At 50.2% G+C, this 19,974-nt stretch overlaps 1 protein-coding gene across 2 annotated transcripts; it reads left to right on the top strand.

Moving 5' to 3' along the window:
• Positions 1–60: 60 nt before the first annotated feature.
• LOC142564727 (uncharacterized) lies at positions 61–18,311 on the top strand. 2 transcript variants are annotated; one of them, XM_075675865.1, is made up of 5 exons: positions 61–2,555; positions 5,831–6,187; positions 6,702–7,239; positions 9,297–9,717; positions 17,869–18,311. In XM_075675865.1, exons 1-5 carry the CDS (start codon positions 1,244–1,246, stop codon positions 18,307–18,309), a joined length of 3,069 nt encoding a protein of 1,022 aa, XP_075531980.1. In that variant the 5' UTR covers positions 61–1,243; the 3' UTR covers positions 18,310–18,311. The 2 variants fall into 2 exon arrangements, with proteins under 2 accessions (XP_075531980.1, XP_075531981.1); XM_075675866.1 differs by lacking the exon at positions 17,869–18,311 and adding an exon at positions 12,785–14,326.
• The last annotated feature ends 1,663 nt before the right edge of the window (positions 18,312–19,974 follow it).

Raw genomic sequence — 19,974 nt, 5'->3', positions numbered from 1 at the left:
GGTTAGAGAGTGCGGCTGCGGCCTTCGGTTTGCGACGTCATTAACAATTTTCCGCCACACATTCTCCTGCGCAGGAAGCCGAAAGGACAGAAAGTTCACGAGTTGGCAAAGATATTCAGTTCCAACTACAGCGGGGACAGAGGAATAAGAAAAACGAATGTGGAAACAACACACACTAAAAAAGATCATGGGAAAGTATATATATACATTTTTTAATAGAATCGTACTGACGCTGAAAATCCGAATTGTCCTAAGTGCAGAAGAAACACGCGCGAACCTTTGTTGCCGAACAAAACAATAATTCCTGGTTTTAATATACATTAGTACTATTACTATTACTGCTATTTCTTCCTCTTATTGTTGCACCAACGACTTGTCAATCTCAGTCGCGGTACGTGCCAACTTCTTGGATCACAACCATCATCTTCATGCTTTTGATCGCCGTTCTTTGCGTGCGCCCTGTAGTCAAGCTTGGCCAATCACCCAGATGGGATATGTGCCACAACCATGTAGGCTCTACCTATACATAGTCCCAAATGCGTTAGCAGAATGTTCAGTACACGCCCTCCTACCCTACCCTCGACCTCCCCCCTCACGGCACAGCCCAACATGTAGGCAAGAAAATGTTATCTATTTGGACTTCCGGGGTTCTGCTGAACGTGCAGCTACAGTAGCATGATGACCCTAATTAAGCGTTACCGCTATCTTGACGGCGTCTCAGCTTTACTGCGTGTGGTTTCGGCACTCTTCCGTGAGGCCGAGCTTCTGAAGAACCACGAACCTAGCTCTATAAAGCAGTGCGGCAGAACTTCAGTTTTTCCAGAGATCTTTGCGATATATTCATGCTTAAACCAGCTGGCTTCACTTCGAGCATGACCTAGTTCTACCACACAAAAAGGTAAAATATAATGCGTAGAAAGACTAAAGTCGGTACGCGAAAGTTGCTCCTCAAAGTATATCTTTCTTTCGGTGTTATATCTTCTGCAAAAGGCGGTGTAATACATTATTAAAAGTCGAGAAATTGAAAAAACATTTACCGTATTTCCGCTAGCTGTGCGCTTCCTCTTCCTCAGGCTTCGTAATCATAGCGCGGGACAGCCATCGATCGACAATAAGAAGAAAGAGGACCACGAGGTATCGGTCGACCGAACCGCGTTCTCTCGCTTTGTTCGCTGGAAAGCCCTTCTCTTGGACACGTTGTACCCATCGGGTTCATCACGAACGAGACAACTTCGTCGCCCGGATGGAACGCGGAACTGAACCGGGCCCGGGTGGAGCCGCCTCGAGCAGCAAGTCCTCCCAACCCGCCGCTTCCCGGAAGCAGTCCGCGGACAGCGTCCACGCTGGGCGGGACTCCACAGCGTCCATACCAGTAGTGCGCGCCCTGGACCCGCCACCGGAGAGACCAAGCGTCCCTCCTCGAGGCAGCCATACGGAGGTCGATGTTGCGGCTGCTTCCAACGCCCACGCAGGAACACGAGCCTCCATAGAAACCGCAACTGAGGATCACGCTTTAGTTGCGTCTTCTTCGCCTAGAACCAGCTTGGCGGCTACAGCGGCGTCCGCAGCCGGCGCCGACGCAAGGCAGCCTCCCACCGTGCCCCCTGCTGCCGCCGAAGCGCACCTCTTAGGCAGGCGATCGAAGACAACTACGTTGGGCGGAGATGCGGACGTCGTGCCTCCGCCCGTGCGCCGCTCATCGCGAAGCAAGAAGCGGCGGCGAAAAAGCAGCTCGAAGTTGTCGAACACTGGCTCCGAGAGAGATCCGACGGAATCCATGACTACCACGGGGTCGGGGCGACAACCTTCGGGCGCAGCACCCACCACCGGGTTCACCTTGCCGCTGGAGGCGTCGGTAATCGCCGACTTCGCGCCGGTCATCAACGACTTAGCCGCCAAAATCGTCGCGCTGTACGGCGGGAACGATGCCACCGCTGGAACTTCGGTCGACACTGCGTCCGTCAGGCATGAGCGCAGGTCTTCCTCCGTGTTGGCGCCGGATGACTCGGCGGGGCCCGCGGACAAGGCAACGGCTGATGAACCGAAAAACGGGGACGACACGGCGGCCGTCGCTCCGTCAAGTTCCCACGACCAACGAGTAATACATCCTGGCGTGCAAGCGGATGCCGGCGCTGTCATCCTCGATGACCGTGACGCGGCAGTTGGTCCGCTGGACCAGAAACAAGCCGACGCAGCGGGCCCCACGACGGACGCACAAAAAGACCAGATGGTCTTGCCGTGGTCGGCCAGAGAGGACAAGGACACTGACACGGCGGGACAGGACAAGCTTGCAGCACATTCAGGGGCGCCCGGGATTGCCGTGCAGAACAAGGAACCAGTCCAACAGGGCTCGCCAGCTGTGTCCGCTGCGGCGACAGCGCCGTTGGTTCATGGACAGGCAAGCGACGGCGCTCCCAAGTGTCGGAAAGGAGCCGCTCAGAAAAAAGAGGCGGAGAGCAGCAGGCTGATGTCCATGGGGAGCGACGACCGCGTGGTTTCCTCGCACGGGGCGCGGAGGAGTGTCGTCTGGTCCCCGAGCCAATGGTCCTTCTACCGTGAGTTGCTGAGTCATCCGCTTATTGAATAATAGAATTTTGGTTTACTACATACCGCAAGCCGGAGGTAGGTCAGCGCTAGGTGGTACTGAACGCCTCATTAAGGCCTGCCTACCTAAAAGTGTAAGCGATGACAATATACAAGGCGATGCGAAGCACTGTGCCACAGTATGTAAGAAACATGCGTAAGAAGAAAGAGAGACAGAGAGAGGTCATACACGAAATGCAGGGAGGTTAACCATGGCTGAGCCCGAATGGCTACTCAGCACTGAGGAAGGGAGGGAGAGGATTGAAAAAATGAAGAGGGGCGCTCTGCACGGACACACACGCAGCAGCGTGCGTCGTTCAATTCATAAGTGGTCATGCAGGCTGGTGCATCTCATGAAGCGAAACAGCTCTTGTGGCTTTGCATGCGCATCGAAGACGCACAAGGCCACACTCCCAAGATCTCTTCTCTAAAGGGCCTGTAAGCTACGTGTCCTAAAGCTGTCCAATGGGCAAGCCTTTCATCTTCGTGTTGTGCAGTGCACACGTGACGTGTTTGGTGTTTTCTTCTGCGCCAACTTTCTTGCAATCGGCACTATACAACATTGCATGATAACGGAAGTTGCAGCCAGGATACTAGGGCTAGTAGAGGTTGCAACGGAGTTTCATCTCGGGTACCGCGATTACAGCAAGATATACTGTGACGTAATATCATTCGGCATTGTAGTTGGCAGTGAGATGGCCACTTCGTTTGGCTGATGGGCCCGTAAGGCTTCGTAATTCGCGTATGGTCTGGGTATATGCAGCAGGTTGCACAGGAAGGCTATCGCTGACTTACTTTGACAGTCATCTTGTATAGCATATGGCAGTGCACTTCGAAACAAGGACGTAACGCAGAATGAACAAACACAGGCGCTGTAAAAAAATCATGATCCATTCCACTCTGTGAAAGTGGTTGACCAGCGAAGCTGTTTAGCACACGACAAGGAGGTGACAAATAATTTTGAACAAAGGTACGAACGCATTTTGTCTCGATGGGTGGTCATCGTGACGAAAGGTACGCACACTCATTTATTGTCTTGATCGGTGGTCATTATTTCATTCGCAACTGCAATCACATTTTTTGATAATGCCAGGTCGATGCACGTACGCCGCTGGGTGGTCGTTGGGCCAGATCGGTGTAGCGTTGCGAAAGATATGTCTGCAGCACGGAACACGTAAAAAGCTCCCTTTTCAGTACCGACACACCCACATTGAGTTCACCGACAACGACAACAGGGGTATGTCATCGCAGCTAACTTAAAGAAAGTGAGTAGCCATGAACTTTACGGGATTAGGAGTCATTGCATTTTTTGCTTGCTTACGGGGGTATGAGCCATTGCTCACGGGGGTATGAGCCGTTCATGATAACATTTTTCGACCAAAAAGGATTGGTGCGACAGGCTCTCAAAGTGGCCAGGCTCAGCGGTGTTCTGGAATAGGGGCGCCGACCACTCAAGACGACGGAGACGTCAGTAAAACATGAAGACCTCTGTTAGCCGCTGAAAGCTGTTAATAGAGCATTAAAGTTTTTCCTTTCTTCCTTCGACATGCTGTTCTTTATGTTGTATGCGTGATTAGAAAGAATTTAAGCACTGTTCGCTTCACTTTGCTGAGTGCTTGTAGCCTCTGCCTTACGAGGCTATGAGCCATTGCGTCTTTCGCTTGCTTACGGTAGCATGAATGCTTATGGGGGTGTGAGCCATTGATGATGATAGTTTTTGTTCACGGAGAACAAAAATGCATGGAACCCTAGCCACATACAGCTTCGCTGTAACACAGCGCTCGTGTTTGTTCACTTTGTGTTACATCCTTGTATCGAAGTGCGTTGCCATATTCCGTCATGATTAACCGACTAGCCCCCCGTTAAGTCTTAATATTGGATACGTGTTTTCCACAATTTCTTATTCCTCAGGGTTCCAGCTGCCGGTTCCACCTCCGTCTCCCTCGGCATTTCATTTTCCGGCTTACCGGTTGTTCATAAATTGACACTCTATAAACTGCATTCTAAGTGCTTGGTCGGTTGTCCTTACGTACCAGACAACGAAATTGTCGCGAACAAGTTCATTCCTAATTCCTTAAAACGGTTATTTTGTCACCTAGACTTCGACCTATAGCTGTATTGTTCGCAGGCTATTTATCTCTTAACGAATCATTTCTGCTACGGCGCAAATATTTTTAAAAGTGTAACAAATTAACTTCACCTCGAACCTCCGTTTTCGCGGTGCCATTACTTTTTGTTCTCATCATAGACGGCGCCCGTACACTCTTAATTTCGTTTCACATAGGTTACACAAAGTGGAACACATTTTCAAATATGTTCCACTTAATTGGTTAAACCCACGTGGAACGCGAGTAAGATATGTATACAAAAAAAAAACAACTAGCGCTTTGTCCTGTTCCACCCTTTTTTCCGTTTATTTTGTTCGTGCTAGTAACCATGTCACAGCAACTGCGTCACGGCGAGCTCGTGCGCGAATTTCAAGGTGGCGTCAGCGTTCCCGCCTAACGTCATGCTCACAAAACATCCTCTCGCGGTGAGAGTCGCTGCTCTGGAGTTGGATAATTTACTAGAACAGATCAAATAATGCTTCTCTTAAGTGTACCTTCCGGATATCCACCAACGAAATCGAACGCGTTTTTAAAACGTTGTGCGTGGCTCTGGTATCGCTAACACCAGAGACCGGTGCAGCTGCGGGAAGTTAGGGCTTCAGAAAAATCCATGCCGTCTCCTCCTGTGGGGGGTATTGGTTGGGACGGCGCGCCGTTGGAGGCGCCCGCCGCACCGGTAGCGATTTCTCGAGATGCCATATGCGTCGGTGTCGTGTGCCAGACGCTGCACCGATGCTACGCGACGGCAACCGTCGCGCATTACCTCTGATGCATGCTAACTCCGACGCCGTGTACCTGGCAGATTGTCGAAATCCGCCGAAGCGAACTCGCGGGTCTTTATCGAAGAGCAATGACGTCACACTACCTGTGTTCCCGCCGCGCCGCTCCTTCTCCCCCGTTAGGCTCCACCCTCCTCGCCGCGTCTCTATGCTGCGCGATGCTATTTTTATACTCTACTTTCGCACTATCTTAGTTCTCTCTCCCTCAGCTCGGCGAAGCTGCGGACGTCGAGAGAAACACAGCGAGGTTCTAACCGCTCCACTGTATATGACGTCCGTATTAGCGGAGCTTAGTGGAACGAGATCAGGCGTGTGCTGTAGTATATCAGGGGCAATTGATGAGGCGTGTGGCTCCCGCAGCTCTCAACGTGACCTTCCTGACGGAGATGGACACCTACCAAGAACGCTTGCTGTACGGCGGCGTGATCTGCTCCATCGCCGTCGTCTGCTCCGTGCTGCTGGGCGCCGTGATCGCTCTGTTGTACGGCAGCGAAGCGACGTCCCCGCTGGCCTGCGTGACGCCCCAGTGCATCGCAGCGCGCGATTACCTGACCGGCCTGCTCAACACCAGCAGGGACGCGTGCAACGATTTCTACGGCTACGTGTGCAGCTCGTGGATCGTGCAGGGCCAAGACGGCGGGAGCTTCCGCGCGGACAGCATCGCAACTACGCTCGTCAAGATCAACAATCACCTCTGGCGCAGGGAGGACGCAGATGGTAGGCACACAATAACGCCCTGGTATTAGCAGTGCCAAAGACCCACCGTGGTGGCTTGGCGGCTGTGGTGTTACGCTGCTAAGCCTGAGATCACGGGATCGAATCCGATTGGCGCGAAATGCAACAACGCCCGTGTCCCATGTATTGGGGACACGTCAAGGATCCCTTCACTGGTGGTCAAAATTAATTAGGAGTATCCCACTACGGCGTGCCTCATAATGAAATCGGGGTTTCGGCATGTCAAATCCCATAAATTCAAAAGGAGAGTCCAAGCCAAATAAGGTGTATGTGCGTGAAGTATGCGAAGCCGCTCATGTGGTATATGTGGGTGTGTGGGTGTGTACTTTAAGCGGAAGATTTTTTTCAAATATGGCTGACCTCCTATGTTTCAGTGTATGTGTATTCTTAGTTCTTTCTTTTTCGAATCCAAATCCCTTCTTTCTATCATAAATCAACGCGTGCTCCGTGTTTCTGTTCCTTTTTTTTTGAGCTACCAAAAACCGCTTCCTCGCAGATGATCCGACAGAACTGCGCCTGATGCGCCGCGTCTATCAGAAGTGTCACAGCTACGCGGGCGACTCGCGCATTGCTCGTTCGTTCAACGAGACGCTCGAGTCCGCTCGCAAGCAGCTGAACTGGGCCCCGATCCGTCGCAGCCGCGTGTACCGCGATCTCGTTGCGTTGCTGGTGCGCACGTCGCTGCTCCTCGGATTCCACACGGTCGTGGCCATCCAACTGCTCGGCGAGGACAGGCGCGTCCTCCTGCGCCTCTCGTGCGGACAGTCGCTCCTCCGGAAGCTCACGACCACCGGCGAGCGGGGGGACCTGGAGGCCGCCCTGCGAGCCGCGTACCACGACGCCGGCGAGCTCTCCAAAATACTGGCGGTCGACCGAAGCGTGGGCGGCCACCTCGAACGCTGTGCGGGAAGTGCGGGGCAACGCGATGTCACCAGGACCCTGGACGAGATTCTGGACGACCTCGTTCCCGGCGTCAACGCGACCGAGTGGGTCTCGGTGGTTGACGAAGTCTTCGCGGATTCCGGATACAACGGGTCGGTTGCTGGTTGACTGAGACGGAAAGGCGCCAAATTTTACTCGTTGTTAGCCACCTGTATGAAGCCCCCTCCCCCTCGTGTCATGGACGAACAGGCACGTCCGCGCGTTGCTTGTTAGGAAAACGGCGAATGATGAGCTTAGCTCGTAGACGATATTTTTCATCTGCTAGCAATTTTTTTACGTCAAACAGTTTCGTTTTATTGCTTTTTTATAGTGCTGTTACACCTAACTTTCGCAATGAATCGGTGCACGAAAGGGGTTGAAGGAGGACTGATCAAAAATAACGTACAGCGCGAAGGACAAGGACAGCGATAAACGACATCCTCAGCGCTGTACCAAAACACTAGGACTTGCTGAGGAACAGGGGAAAGACGAAGGGAAAGGGCCCATTGTACTAGAAATGAAGTGAACTAGGGTGGTTGCTTGGGCTAGTTCGTAATTCATGATCAAAAATAACGTACAGCGCGAAGGACAAGGGCAGCGATAGACGACATACACAGCGCTGCGTATGTCGTCTATCGCTGTCCTTGTCCTTCGCGCTGTACGTTATTTTTGATCATGAATTACCAACTAGCCCAAGCAACCACCCTAGTTCACTTCATTTCTAGCCAGCGCTGTTTATGTCGTCTATCGCTGTCCTTGTCCTTCGCGCTGTACGTTATTTTTGATCATGAATTACCAACTAGCCCAAGCAACCACCCTAGTTCACTCCATTTCTAGCCAGCGCTGTGTATGTCGTCTATCGCTGTCCTTGTCCTTCGCGCTGTACGTTATTTTTGATCATGAATTACCAACTAGCCCAAGCAACCACCCTAGTTCACTTCATTTCTAGCCAGCGCTCTGTATGTCGTCTATCGCTGTCCTTGTCCTTCGCGCTGTACGTTATTTTTGATCATGAATTACCAACTAGCCCGAGCAACCACCCTATAGAAGGAGGACTGATATGGCATTCACGATTTTTCTTTCTTTTTTGCGTTAGTCGAAGGTCCTTGATTTCGAAACTGCATAAACTATAGTAGCAAACCTCAATGAGCCCCGAATAATTTCCCATAATAGTTTTTCCACGAATGAGTTGCTCTTTGGTTTCCCAGGAGGCGAGTGTGTGTCGGGACGTCATGGCGCCGAAGGCAGTCACGTGAGGTCAGTACTACGCGACGTTTCGGCACTCGCTTTGTCTATATGTCGGGATTTCCCACGTGCGTCGAAATGGGGAGACGTCAGGGAGATGTCCCGTTCTCGCCTGCGTCACTTCTGCGTCTTGACGTCACGACACTTAAGCCTCCCGGGAAACAAAACCGAAACTGGTTCGTGGAAATGTTAAAATTATTTAAAGCGCTGCGCACTTGGCATTCTTTTTTTTTAGGGTGTCGAGGTCCAGGACCATCACTTATGGCAAATGGAACAGTTTACTGTTTGTTACCGAATAGAATAGGATGCATCAGACTTGTACTGTACGGACCTCAGAACTCAATATGGGTTGTGGCTATGGTCCCTTATGTTATATGGTGTTGGGTAAGAAATTCGTGTACCAAACTCGGATAAGTGTGCGAATAAGCAGCAACAGTTTGAAATAATACAATAGGTTGGAAAAATTACTTATACAGAATATTACTGAACAGAGCGAACAAAGGCTGCATAAAAAAATGACTTGTTTGTCAAAACGTAAAAAAAAAGCCGATATTCCACTCTTAATACGCACACTCCATATTGCTTATTTAGTATGTCTATGTGCAAATAAGCGTTGTCACTATATTTTATAGGAATTTAAGAATTACGAAAGAAATACTGGCGCACTGAATTAGAAATGTACTGAATGGGTGATGATGAAGTCCTGTCACCGGGTGGTGTGTTACTGAGTTTAGCCACACTGCTTGCGAATGAGAACGCTCCATAATTTGCAAGTGCACGAGAAACAGCTAACAACACAAATGAGGAGGATCTTGGGATCTCGTTAGCAAAAAAAAAAAGAAATATTGAGAAATAAATGTTTAGGGAAAAAGCGAGAAGTCAGAAACGTCGTCATCACTACTCGTTTACCAACGCTGCGAAGCAGTTCCCACTTATCCGATATCGGCCTGGCTTCGGGTGCCTCTGCCTTCCGGCTCGCCTTTCACGAAGTCGCGGCGTCCGTCGACGGCGGCGTTGAGAGCGCCGCGATGTACTTGGCCTCGCATCTGGATGCCGAGATCCTGTCCATGGAACTGTCTAGGAACCGGCTGCCCATGGACCCCGTGGACACGGCGGAGTTCTGCCTCGCCCTGGCGCGAAAACCCGTGTCGATCTCCTGGCCGAGGCTCCTGGCCAGGATCCTGGAGCTGCGCGGAAGCAGGGAAGCGCTCGTGACCATGTTCGAGTACCTCAGGGAGAGCGCCTCGAGGTCCACCGTCTTTACGTGGCTGGCTAAAGTGATGCCCCGAGTCGCCGAGAAGAGCATTCGGAAGGTGGACCTTGCGGTCGTCTCTGAAGACATGACGGTGAGTGGACGGCGTTTAACCATGGCAAATCAATTCGACTCAGTGGCGTTTGCTGCCGAGCTGTTAATGCGATTAGAAGCGCCCGAACCCCCCGTGGTTGCTCAGTGGCCATGGTGTTGGGCTGCTGAGTACGAGGTCGCGGGATCGAATCCCGGCCACGGCGGCCGCATTTTGATGATGCGGGCGAAATGCGAAAACACCCGTGTACTTAGATTTAGGTGCACGTTAAAGAACCCCAGGGAGTCGCAATTTCCGGAGTCCTCCACTACGGCGTGCCTCATAATCAGAAAGTGGTTTTGGCACGTAAAACCGCACAATGTTTAAGAAGCGCTCGACACCGTTATAGGCCAGTTCTCGCGGTATTCAAGAGAAAAAAAGAAAGCAGATCACTCACCAAGTTTATGTTCTGAGAAACTGTGGGTCTTGTTAGGGGGCAATGTGTCTGTAAATTTTGTGTGTGTCATTTAGGGGTTAGATGAAAGCTGCTAAAACCTTTTTCTCGGTTCTTTTAAAGATGTGATACGAAACTCTTGGATTCAAAAGTTTCTTGGTGTCTATGGGAGGACCGAACTTGGTACATTATTCGTATTTTAACGAAATGGGTACTATTCTGGGGTTGGCGTGTTCTGAAAGCTTGAAACTTTATGTGCTTTGAAAATATTTACTGAATGCTCGCCTTTTCGCGTTTTTTATGAGATGTATAAAGCATATATATCCCCAGTCTCGTCGAGGAACTATGCAAGACATGTTGTTTATATTCTGTGGAAGTAGGAAGCATGTTGCCAGTAACCTGCAGCGTTAAATGTTTAATTTGTTTAGGTAAATTACAGCCTTTATATAAGGCTAATTATTCAAGCGTTCCATATTGTCACCCTGCCGTTATTCGAAATGTTTTCCAGACTACTAAAACAGCTCCACAAGATCCCAACTTCAAATTAGGATAAAATAGCTAGGGGTAATCTTGTGTAATGTGTGGCGAATTTGGGAGTTTCATGGTTTATGTAAAAACGTTGGAAATATTTACTGAATCCTGGTTTTATTTGCCCTATTCCCATGCGTTTCATGCGTTTCTCCAGTGCATTCGGTGAACTAAGCGATTCGCCAAGCTTATATTTGCTAGAAATAAGGTGCATCTTATTGCTAATATGAAGGCAAATATCAAAGCGTGCTGGCTAATTACGGCCTTTGCACTAAATTACGCATGCAAGTGCTCCGAAGCGTTGTAGGTGCTTTCTACGAGCGGTGAAAAATTTTTCACGCTGCCCTGGCATAACTGCAACTGCCACCGAGGTCACATTTAGGGAATGTGAGTGGAACGTCATGGAGCATCTCTGTGCGAAATAAAATGCGGTTGAATCAAAGACAGGCTTTCTGAAAAATAATAATTAAATGTTAAAAGTTGTCATGCGGCCGCTATCATCCGTGTTTCTCAGTTTCGTGAGAGAGTCTACACCAAGTTTATATTTCGCACCAAGGGGTGTCATGGCAAGTGCAATGTGTGAGAAAATTTTCACGTTCTTGGCTTGACTAAAAGCGTTGTAAATAATATACCGTCATTTTTTGTTTGTATGTCTTCATGAATGATACGACATTCGCCTGGCGTCACCGCGGTTAACTGTATGAGGCAGCTTCTTTGTTTGCTGATAAAGAGCCAGGTAATTGCAGGAAAAGTAGTAAGCGTCTGGGTTAGTTGGGGCCTTGGCAATAAATTGCGTATGCAAGCACTCTGAAGATTTAAGAGTGTTCTTTCGAGTGACACAGAACTTCGCTCGTTGTCCTTGCGTATAACTATATATGCCATCATCATTAAATTTAGCGAATATAGCGGGAATACTAGGAACAATTAGGCGGAAAGTTACAAAATAGGTGGAAACGCTATGGAGTGCGTATACCCTTTAACTTGGCACCCATTCTGTTAGCCTAATAAAGTATCAATTGGTTGACCCACGCATTGCGTGGGCGGCACAAATCCTGTTAATTTCAACTAGGCTAATGTTGTGGAGAGGAGTTTTTCATCAGTTTCTGTTAAGACGTCTCAATCGTGTTACGCTTCTCTCGGCCTGCCTCTGTATAACAGCCTGTGACCTCCTCTGACGTAAATTTGCGCAATCTGCAGCTACGACGGAGGTGAGGCAGAGATTAGACCATATTGATTGATTGATTGATTGATTGATTGATTGATTGATTGATTGATTGATTGATTGATTGATTGATTGATTGATTGATTGATTGATTGATCGATTGAGTTTAATGCCCTCAAGAAACACTGCAGTGGCTTTGAGAGACGCCAAAGGAGGGCGCCAAGTTAATCTTGACCCCCTGGGGATAACGTGCACCTAAACACAAGTATAAGCGTTTTTTTTTTTTGCATTTTGACTCCGTCAAAGTGCGGCCTCTGCGGTCGGATATCGAGCCCGTGACCTCATGCTCAGCAGCAGAACGCCATACATCCACTGAGGCAGCGCAGCAGGTTTGACGAGAACCGAGAATATACGCGTTGAACGATTTCTACTGCAACTTTCTGACGAGGTTGCTTTTGCGTGCGTTCTACGCCGCGTCACTCCTTTATTGTCATCTTCACCTAGCAGCGGCTACTACATGAATCCTCCCCCCTCGCCCCTCTCACTCTCTACTGGAAGCGGCACTACTAGCGGTGAAATTTTCGACAATGTCAAATTCTGCCATTCTGCCGACGTCCGCCAGGTTGGTGCTTTGAGCCACTTGGGGAGGCCGTTGCAACCCCGTGACCCAATCAGAGCTCACTAGATGGTAAACTTGACAATATAATGGAATGTCCCAGTTTCCAGGATCCCACCCCACGTTTAACGATACGTCTCCTTCCTGCTTTCCTATTGCCTTTGTTTGGCTCCGCGTTTCCCCTGGCGGCGTTCCTTGTTGAGCCGTTCGGAATTCCCCACCGGCCGCGTCGGTCACACAGTAAACATAATCCATCCGGCTTTGTTCTCTAACGCACATTTCATGTTAACGTTAAGCGTTAGGCAACACGAAGGCACTCGCTTCAACGGCCTCTACGCCACGACCTTTGAATGTGTCCATAACGTTGCAGCCGAAGTCAGCACGGACCGTCAGGGTGACAGACACCTCGCCGCTCGACGCCGATTTCGAGCAGCGCAACGCCAGTTTTGTCGAGATCTTCGTCCAGGCCATGGCGTTCGTTCACGGCCGGCTCGTGCAAAGCCCGCCGACGCGGCAGGAATTCATCGTCTCTCGGCTGGAGCAACTCGACGAGCTGGACTATTCGGAGGCCACGTCGTCCGTGGTGGTGCCGACGCTGTACCAGCGCGAGCCGCACTTCTACCCAGTGGACGTGCCGCCGTACTTCAACTACGCCACCGTCGGGGCGCTCATGGCGACCCGGATCGCGGAGGTCGTCGGACCGGCCTTTGCGTCCGCTAAGGAAACGGTGCGAGTACCCACCAGTCGCTTCTAGTAGAGTTTTAAAGCGAAAGCTTTACTGGCCGCGAACTTGCGATTTCGCCGTGGCCGTGCTCCGAGGAGGCACATGACGTCACACCGCGTTCCTCGTCGTTGCGTTCGCCTCCGCTCGCTTAGCCAGCTGCGTCGCATGCCTGATAACATGTCGGAGGATTGAAAAGGAGAGCTCGCGTGCGCCGCAACCACAGTTGAGGCGGCAGTATGGACGGCGACAATTCTGATAAGCAGGAGGAGGCCTGGAATCGGCATCGGAACGAGATGAAGAGGAAACGAATCGCCCAGGAAACAGACGAACAGCGCGCCGAACGACTGGCTAAACGCCGCAACATAGCTAGACAACCAGACTAACCTGGACTTGCAATCAAGATTAACCAAAGCTAACCATGCTATGCCTTAGCTACGTATATCCTGGCATAGCCGTTTTAAGCCACTGCCAATTTTTCTTCGGATATTACCAGAGTGAACCCTGGCGGTGGGATCGTTCAGCTGTGACCAGAATCATGGAGGAAGGAAAAAAAAAGACTACCTGCAAGCGTCAGGTCACGGTGTTGAAGCCTGGTCACAAAACATTGCGTAAAAGAAAGGCTCGCGGGAATCAGGCCGTTACCAAGCGATAAGCAAGCGGTAATTTCTAGCCGTCGAGCGCGCTTATAAGGTATGGCGGACAGTAGAGAGGAGAGTGGGTGGCGAGGGCCAATCGCGAAGAGGGCGTTGCTGGGAGGCTAACAATGGTTTGGAAAGTCCGGCAACCTTGGTGGGCCCACAACCCAAGAACGAATGCTCAGACAGGCCCCGAACCGAGGGTGGCGCGGCGTCAGGTGAGGTTTCCTTGCCTGAGGTAGCTGCGTGACGTCACGCACCCTTCCTCCTTCCTCCATGATAAGAATGCTGGTTAATACGCGGACTTGGCTAATCTTCTTGCCTGTTGGTCCATCTTGCGACGTTACTTATTACGCTTTTTTTTCTAACTTTCCAATTACTCGTTTTCTAAACACAACAGGGCAATTAGACTGTGGGCACATGGGAGAAAATTGGCTAAGTGTTCGATTTATACCGCAATATTTTATTGCATATGACCAATTGTAGGTGCCATCTAAATCGCGCGGCCAGCGATGGCTCCCTAGCTTATCTCGGAGGCCATACTTTTAGTAAGTTCTGGGGTTTTACGTGCCAGAACCAGGATATGATTACGAGGCACGCCATAGTGAAGTACTCGGGATTATTTTCGACCACCTGGGATTCTCTCACGTGCACCTCAGGCACGATACACGGGCCTTTCCCTTCTTTTCTTTCTCATTCCTTTTTTTCTTTTGCATTTCGCCAACATTGAAATGCGGCCGCCGTGGCCGGCGCTTTGATTCCACGCCCTTGGGCTCGGCAGCGCAAGCGTCCATGCCACTACGCCACCACGGTGGTTATGCTGTTGTGTAGTGCGAGCGCCAGGAGCAATTCTAGAACCCGCAATTACGTCATGGTCGCCTTGTTTCGGACATCGCCTATATTGCAAAGTCGCAAAGACGTTTGAAGCCAGAAGAAACGAAGTCTAGATACACCCATGTGCTGTCCATCATTGCCATGCTAATTGAACCGCGATGCTTGGCGCTCCTACAGACATTAGCGCCAGAATTTCCTATAGCAATTTTTGTAGAAAACTCTTACGTTCTTTCCATCTCAGTTAACACACACGGGCAAGTACATGGGACAAAATTTGCAGAATCTTTTTCTCGCTCCCAGCAAATCAGCTTTGAGACGAGTGACAGCAGACGATGGGACCGCAGTGAACGAGGGTAAATGGTTGCGAATTTTACAAAATTTGACTCCTGATTACTCATATAACACCTGCTGCTGACTCCTGCTATGGCTCTTGCGGCGAAGCTTCTCAACGGTGTAGTACATAAACATAGCATGAGATTCACACGTTACACAGGTAATTAAGAAGATAAAGATAATTGTATGAATCGTACTTAGTTTCAAAGCATTGAACTGCCGCTTCATGAAAGCTTCGCCTAAAATAGTTTCCAACATGTCCGTTGGATCTATATAAATTATTATCCTAGCAGGACTTTTAATCACGTATGGCATGAATAAAAATTCTAGTCCTAGAGCAGTATTACTCGAAGAGGAAGGCAATACTTCCAAGTTAATTATTACTGTGTAATTGAATAATGAACAGTTACCTTTACAAATAATCAATAGATCCGCACCTCTGCAGCATCACACCATCTGCTGGTTCCCGGCACACCTCGGAGATATCGAGGAAACCTCTCGCAATCTCAATGAGATGGCGCACAGGAGCGCGCGAGACCTAACCTTCCGCGACGCCACCTACTCTGGTCGTGACCATCCCAGAGAGAATCGGGACCCTCCCTCCACATACAACGAGATCGCAAAGCACTTCTATCTAGACCGCAGAATATACAGCACACCTCACAATAAGCTCACCAGGCCTCAAGCCCTCACGTTCAGAATGCTTCAAACAAACACGTACCCCACGCAGAAAAGACATCACTACATGCCTGACCTATACAAAACATCATATTGCGAAAATTGCCATAGCACACTAGACGTACATCACTTGCTCTGGCCGTGTGGTCGGACCCACGCAAACAAGGATCAAGACTCCGCCAGGCTACAAGAAGCATTACGCAGCACGGACCAGGCGGAGCAGCTCTGGGCTGTCCTGCGAGCCCACGATGCGGCCAGGGAGTTACAACTCCCGGTCCCAACGTGGGAGTAGCCCGCTCTATGGGACCTCGCGCCCCGTAGCTCACAGGACCTTTCATTAAAGTTATTCCATCCAGTTACTTTTTTCACTTATCAGTTTCTGGAACATATTGCAATTTGCGAATTGGAACCAGGGAGCTTTCAAAGCGTGTGTACTTAGGAAGAATTCTGAGGTTAGTACAAGTTTAATAAATTCGTTTCGGAAATGTGCGAGGAAATGCAATTTATTTTCAGTTAGCATCGACCGTATACCTACTGTATGCTCTGCATGCTAAATGGCCTGTCTAGCTGAATTTGGTGTAGCTACAGATTAACTTCTTCGATAGGCAGCGCGTCAGCGGTAATGTTTAATGGCATAAATTTTGTTGTCCCAACCAAGAACCGTGCTTTTGATCAAAGCTCCTAAATTTCACTGTTCATTTTATTTCACTCGCTGCGTCAAGTGTCCGAACAAAAAAAATTCACCCACGATTCCGATACTCTCTAATGCGATATTTGACCGCTACTCTGTACGTGTTTTCACTTCGCGTGTCAATATCTTGCATAATGATTGTATAGGCACATGTTTTATATTAGCAAGAGAACGCTGTGGGTAGCGCGTTTTGTTTCCATACATACGGCGTGCGCTACTCTGCAGCCATATCGCAGCCATCATAGCCGCACCGCCCGTCTTGCTCGGCACTACGCTTAGTTCTCACGCTTTTGTTCCACCAACGACAAGAGCGGCCCTTCGTCACGGGAAAGTCATGCCGCCAGCGTCAGCGGCGGCAACACCAAAGGGAGAGTTCGTAACTGCCCGCCATCGCCCCTTGCGGGAGCACTGTTACCTGTCACACATAAAGCCCCTTAAACTTCGTAAAGTAGTGCCACGCTTTGAAGAATGCCGCCTCCTCCTCGTGCGCTGTGGCCGAGGCCGACGCCGCGTCGCTATTAGCCTAATAGCATCACGTGGGCCCTCGCGCCGCGCATCAGTGCCATTTTTGCTCGAGAAGCGTCTACGGAGTGGCGAGGAGCGCGTGTTGGCGCCGTTGCTACGCTCGAGCATTGTAGGCGGCGCCACAGTCGAGGAGGGAGCGTGAAAGAGTCGAAACGAGGAGGAGTGAAGGCAGAGGAGGAGAGTGTCTCTACTTCACGAAGTTTAAGGGGCTTTAGTCACACATGCTGGTACCGCCGACGAGCGTAGCGCTCCCCACTTCACCCCCTGCTGCTCCCCTCCCCCCTTGGAAAGCACAGATGAGGTAGCTTAGGCGGCGGCGGATGCCGTAGCGGCCGGCAACTCAGCGCATGCGCAGTCTGTTTCCCCTCCTCCTTTCGTCCACTGTCCTCCTTGCGCGCTCTTTTTTTCATCTGCCGCTGCGCTCCTCGTTCGCTTTCATCTTCTGCCTGGGCTCATTCGCTCGGTTACGAGGGGTAACGCCGCCGCCGAGGCATGCTGAAGCTCAACATTAGAACGGGCGCTTAAGAACTGCGCTGTAAAAGTAAAACGTATTGGCGTAGAATACGGCGCCAGGCGCACCGTATAGATGACCAAAACGTCAACTGTGTAAAATTTGTTCGCGTATGCCTTCGTTACAACCATCTAGCGAAAAGACAACAAAGTCAGATAAATCACAGGGTAATTTTTGTTTAAATTGAGATGCCGAAATGATAAGAATAATGGAAACGAAAGTGGATAAAAAGATAACTTGCCCCAGGCGCGAGCCGAACCGATGTATTCTCCTATGCTTTCTTTTCTCTGGCTTCACTGTCTCTTTTCCTCATATGGCTGTAATCGATATCAAGCCACTCGGATTCCCTTATTCTTCTTCTTGCCTTTGGCGTACTTTCGGTCGACACAACGGCGGGTGTGTCTTGCCCATTGCACGAGCTACCCATCTGCCCACAGCCGTGCCAGATGCGCCTACACAAAGGCTGCAGAGTTCACCAACGAGATATGGTCACGATTTGACGCGTGTCACAACGGCGCCGCAGGAAGGGCCCAGCCGCCCGCTCAACGACGTCTGGTGGTCTCGGGCCGCCAAGCGCCGGTACAACAACACAGCCCAGTGCCTGGAGCGACTGCACCACCGCCTCGGTCTGCGGCACAGAGCCGGCGGCGGAACAACAGCGGCGCTCAGACGCCGGGACATGGTGCTCCGCGTCCAGGGCCTGCGGCTGGCCTACGACGCCCTGGTGGAGAGCTTCGGCGTCGCCACCGCCGGCCACGAGTTCCGGCGTCTGTGGCCCGAGGCGCAGGCCGTGTTCTTCGCTCGGTTCTGCCTGCTCTCGTGCGACGTCGACCAGCAGGGTCCCAAGCCGGTGCTGTCATCGCGCGCCAATTGTCTCCTGCCGCTGCACAACATGCCGGAGTTCGGGACCGTCTTTGACTGCGGGTCCAGGGAGGACTTCGTATCCGAGCAATGTCTGGCCTAAAGGGTGTACTTTCATTCACCGGAAGCACTGTATACGGGCACTATGTTTTCGAATCAATGGAGGCGTGCCTTTCTGCAAGGTTATGACAAAGCCACGAAGCTCGCTGCACACTGTACTTGTAGCAAACCAAAGTGCGAGGATGACATTGACGAGATTCCTTGGTGACGAGTGTGTCTATTCTGAACATTAGCGTCGCACATGTCCTTTCTTGAAACGGCTGTTATTTTATACGATTTGATATGATATGATATGATATGCTGTGTTTTCTTATTTTTTGTGATATTTGCAAATTGTAATGTTGCCTTTTGTTGTTACTGTGTCACTGATGATGCTGGAAGACGTTGTCGCGGTAACTCAGGCGCCCAAGATGCGATCTCTGGTTCAAGGAACTATTTCGATCATTACGTTTCTATAATGGGCGTGAATGATGCTACAGCTGGATGTACATGCAAGTCGTCTTTGCTGCCTGGGACTGCTACACGGACTGAACTACAAGAGCGTTAATTGAGATCGTAATGCATACTTTATGCTGTCGCTTGGTGTAAGTGTGCTCACTACATTCGTTTTGTTCTGTATGTTAGTCACGGCAAATGTATGTTTCTGTGGATTAGGAAGACAGTTGCTAGGATTTTTGGGGGTAATGTTGATATATGTGAAGGTGAACATTGTGCGAATATCAGTTTTTTCGTTCGAAACGAAGTCGAGGCGAACAGTTGGAACAGTGGTGTAATTTGTCTAAATCCATGACGAAAGAGCCAGATGTTCAGAAATCTAGAAAAAAATGTTTCGTTAATTACTTGCCAAACAGGAAACAGGTTTGTCTCTGGTGGAATCAAGTTTATTTTCAAAGTGCTAATATACAGATATTTTCATGCAAGAATGTAAGTTATAGTTCCAACTCCAGCTGCGCAGAAAACTTGTTTGCAGGCTCTTCGTCACTGTTGTGATTCAGTCTACTTAAACTCTTGCGGCTATTGAGGCCGTGACAGCGCGCCGCGTTCACCCGCCATGCGTTGTCGCAATGCCGTGAAGTGCGACCTTGACTGCGCGACGCCGGCAGTTTACGCTGTGCTGCGCGAATTCAGCTTGATACCTTCCGTCTACACGCGAACTTAACCCGTTACATTATGTAAGCGCGCATACTAACTTGGTAGGTGCCTCGTCGCTTTTGCAGTCCTCAGTCTAGACCGCGCGCATGATATATGGTCCCATCAGCGACGAGTGCCAGCGCCGCGTCTGTCTTGGCTGTTAGGCCTAACTAGTGCTGTTTCGCCGGGCGTCAGCCACCGAAGTTACTGTTTTATGCGACTTTGAAGCAAATCTATTCACAACGGCCATACCGCTCTCGGGTATACGCAGATCTTTAGTGCGCGACTACACACACCTAAAAAGTAAATGGAAAGAATGGTGGCGTAATCCGGGTACGGGTTATATGAAAAATTGTACTTGCGGCGTCGCTTCACGGCAGCGCGAATTTCGCGTCAAGGTGTGGTTTCACGGCGGCGCAGCACCAGAACCGATCTCGTGGGTTATCGTTTTGCTTGCTGCATGCACCAGAATCGATTGCTCGAGTCATAAGAATCTCCCAGTCAGTTGCTCTGTTTCCCACCTCTTCAGCGATGCTGATGGCGAAGAACTTTGCCGTAAAAATACTTTCTATGACGA

This window comes from Dermacentor variabilis, chromosome 11 (assembly GCF_050947875.1).
Source record: "Dermacentor variabilis isolate Ectoservices chromosome 11, ASM5094787v1, whole genome shotgun sequence".
Classification (NCBI taxonomy): domain Eukaryota; kingdom Metazoa; phylum Arthropoda; class Arachnida; order Ixodida; family Ixodidae; genus Dermacentor; species Dermacentor variabilis.
The sequence above is the reverse complement of the archived record's forward strand: the minus strand, read 5'-3'. Positions and strand labels throughout refer to the sequence as shown.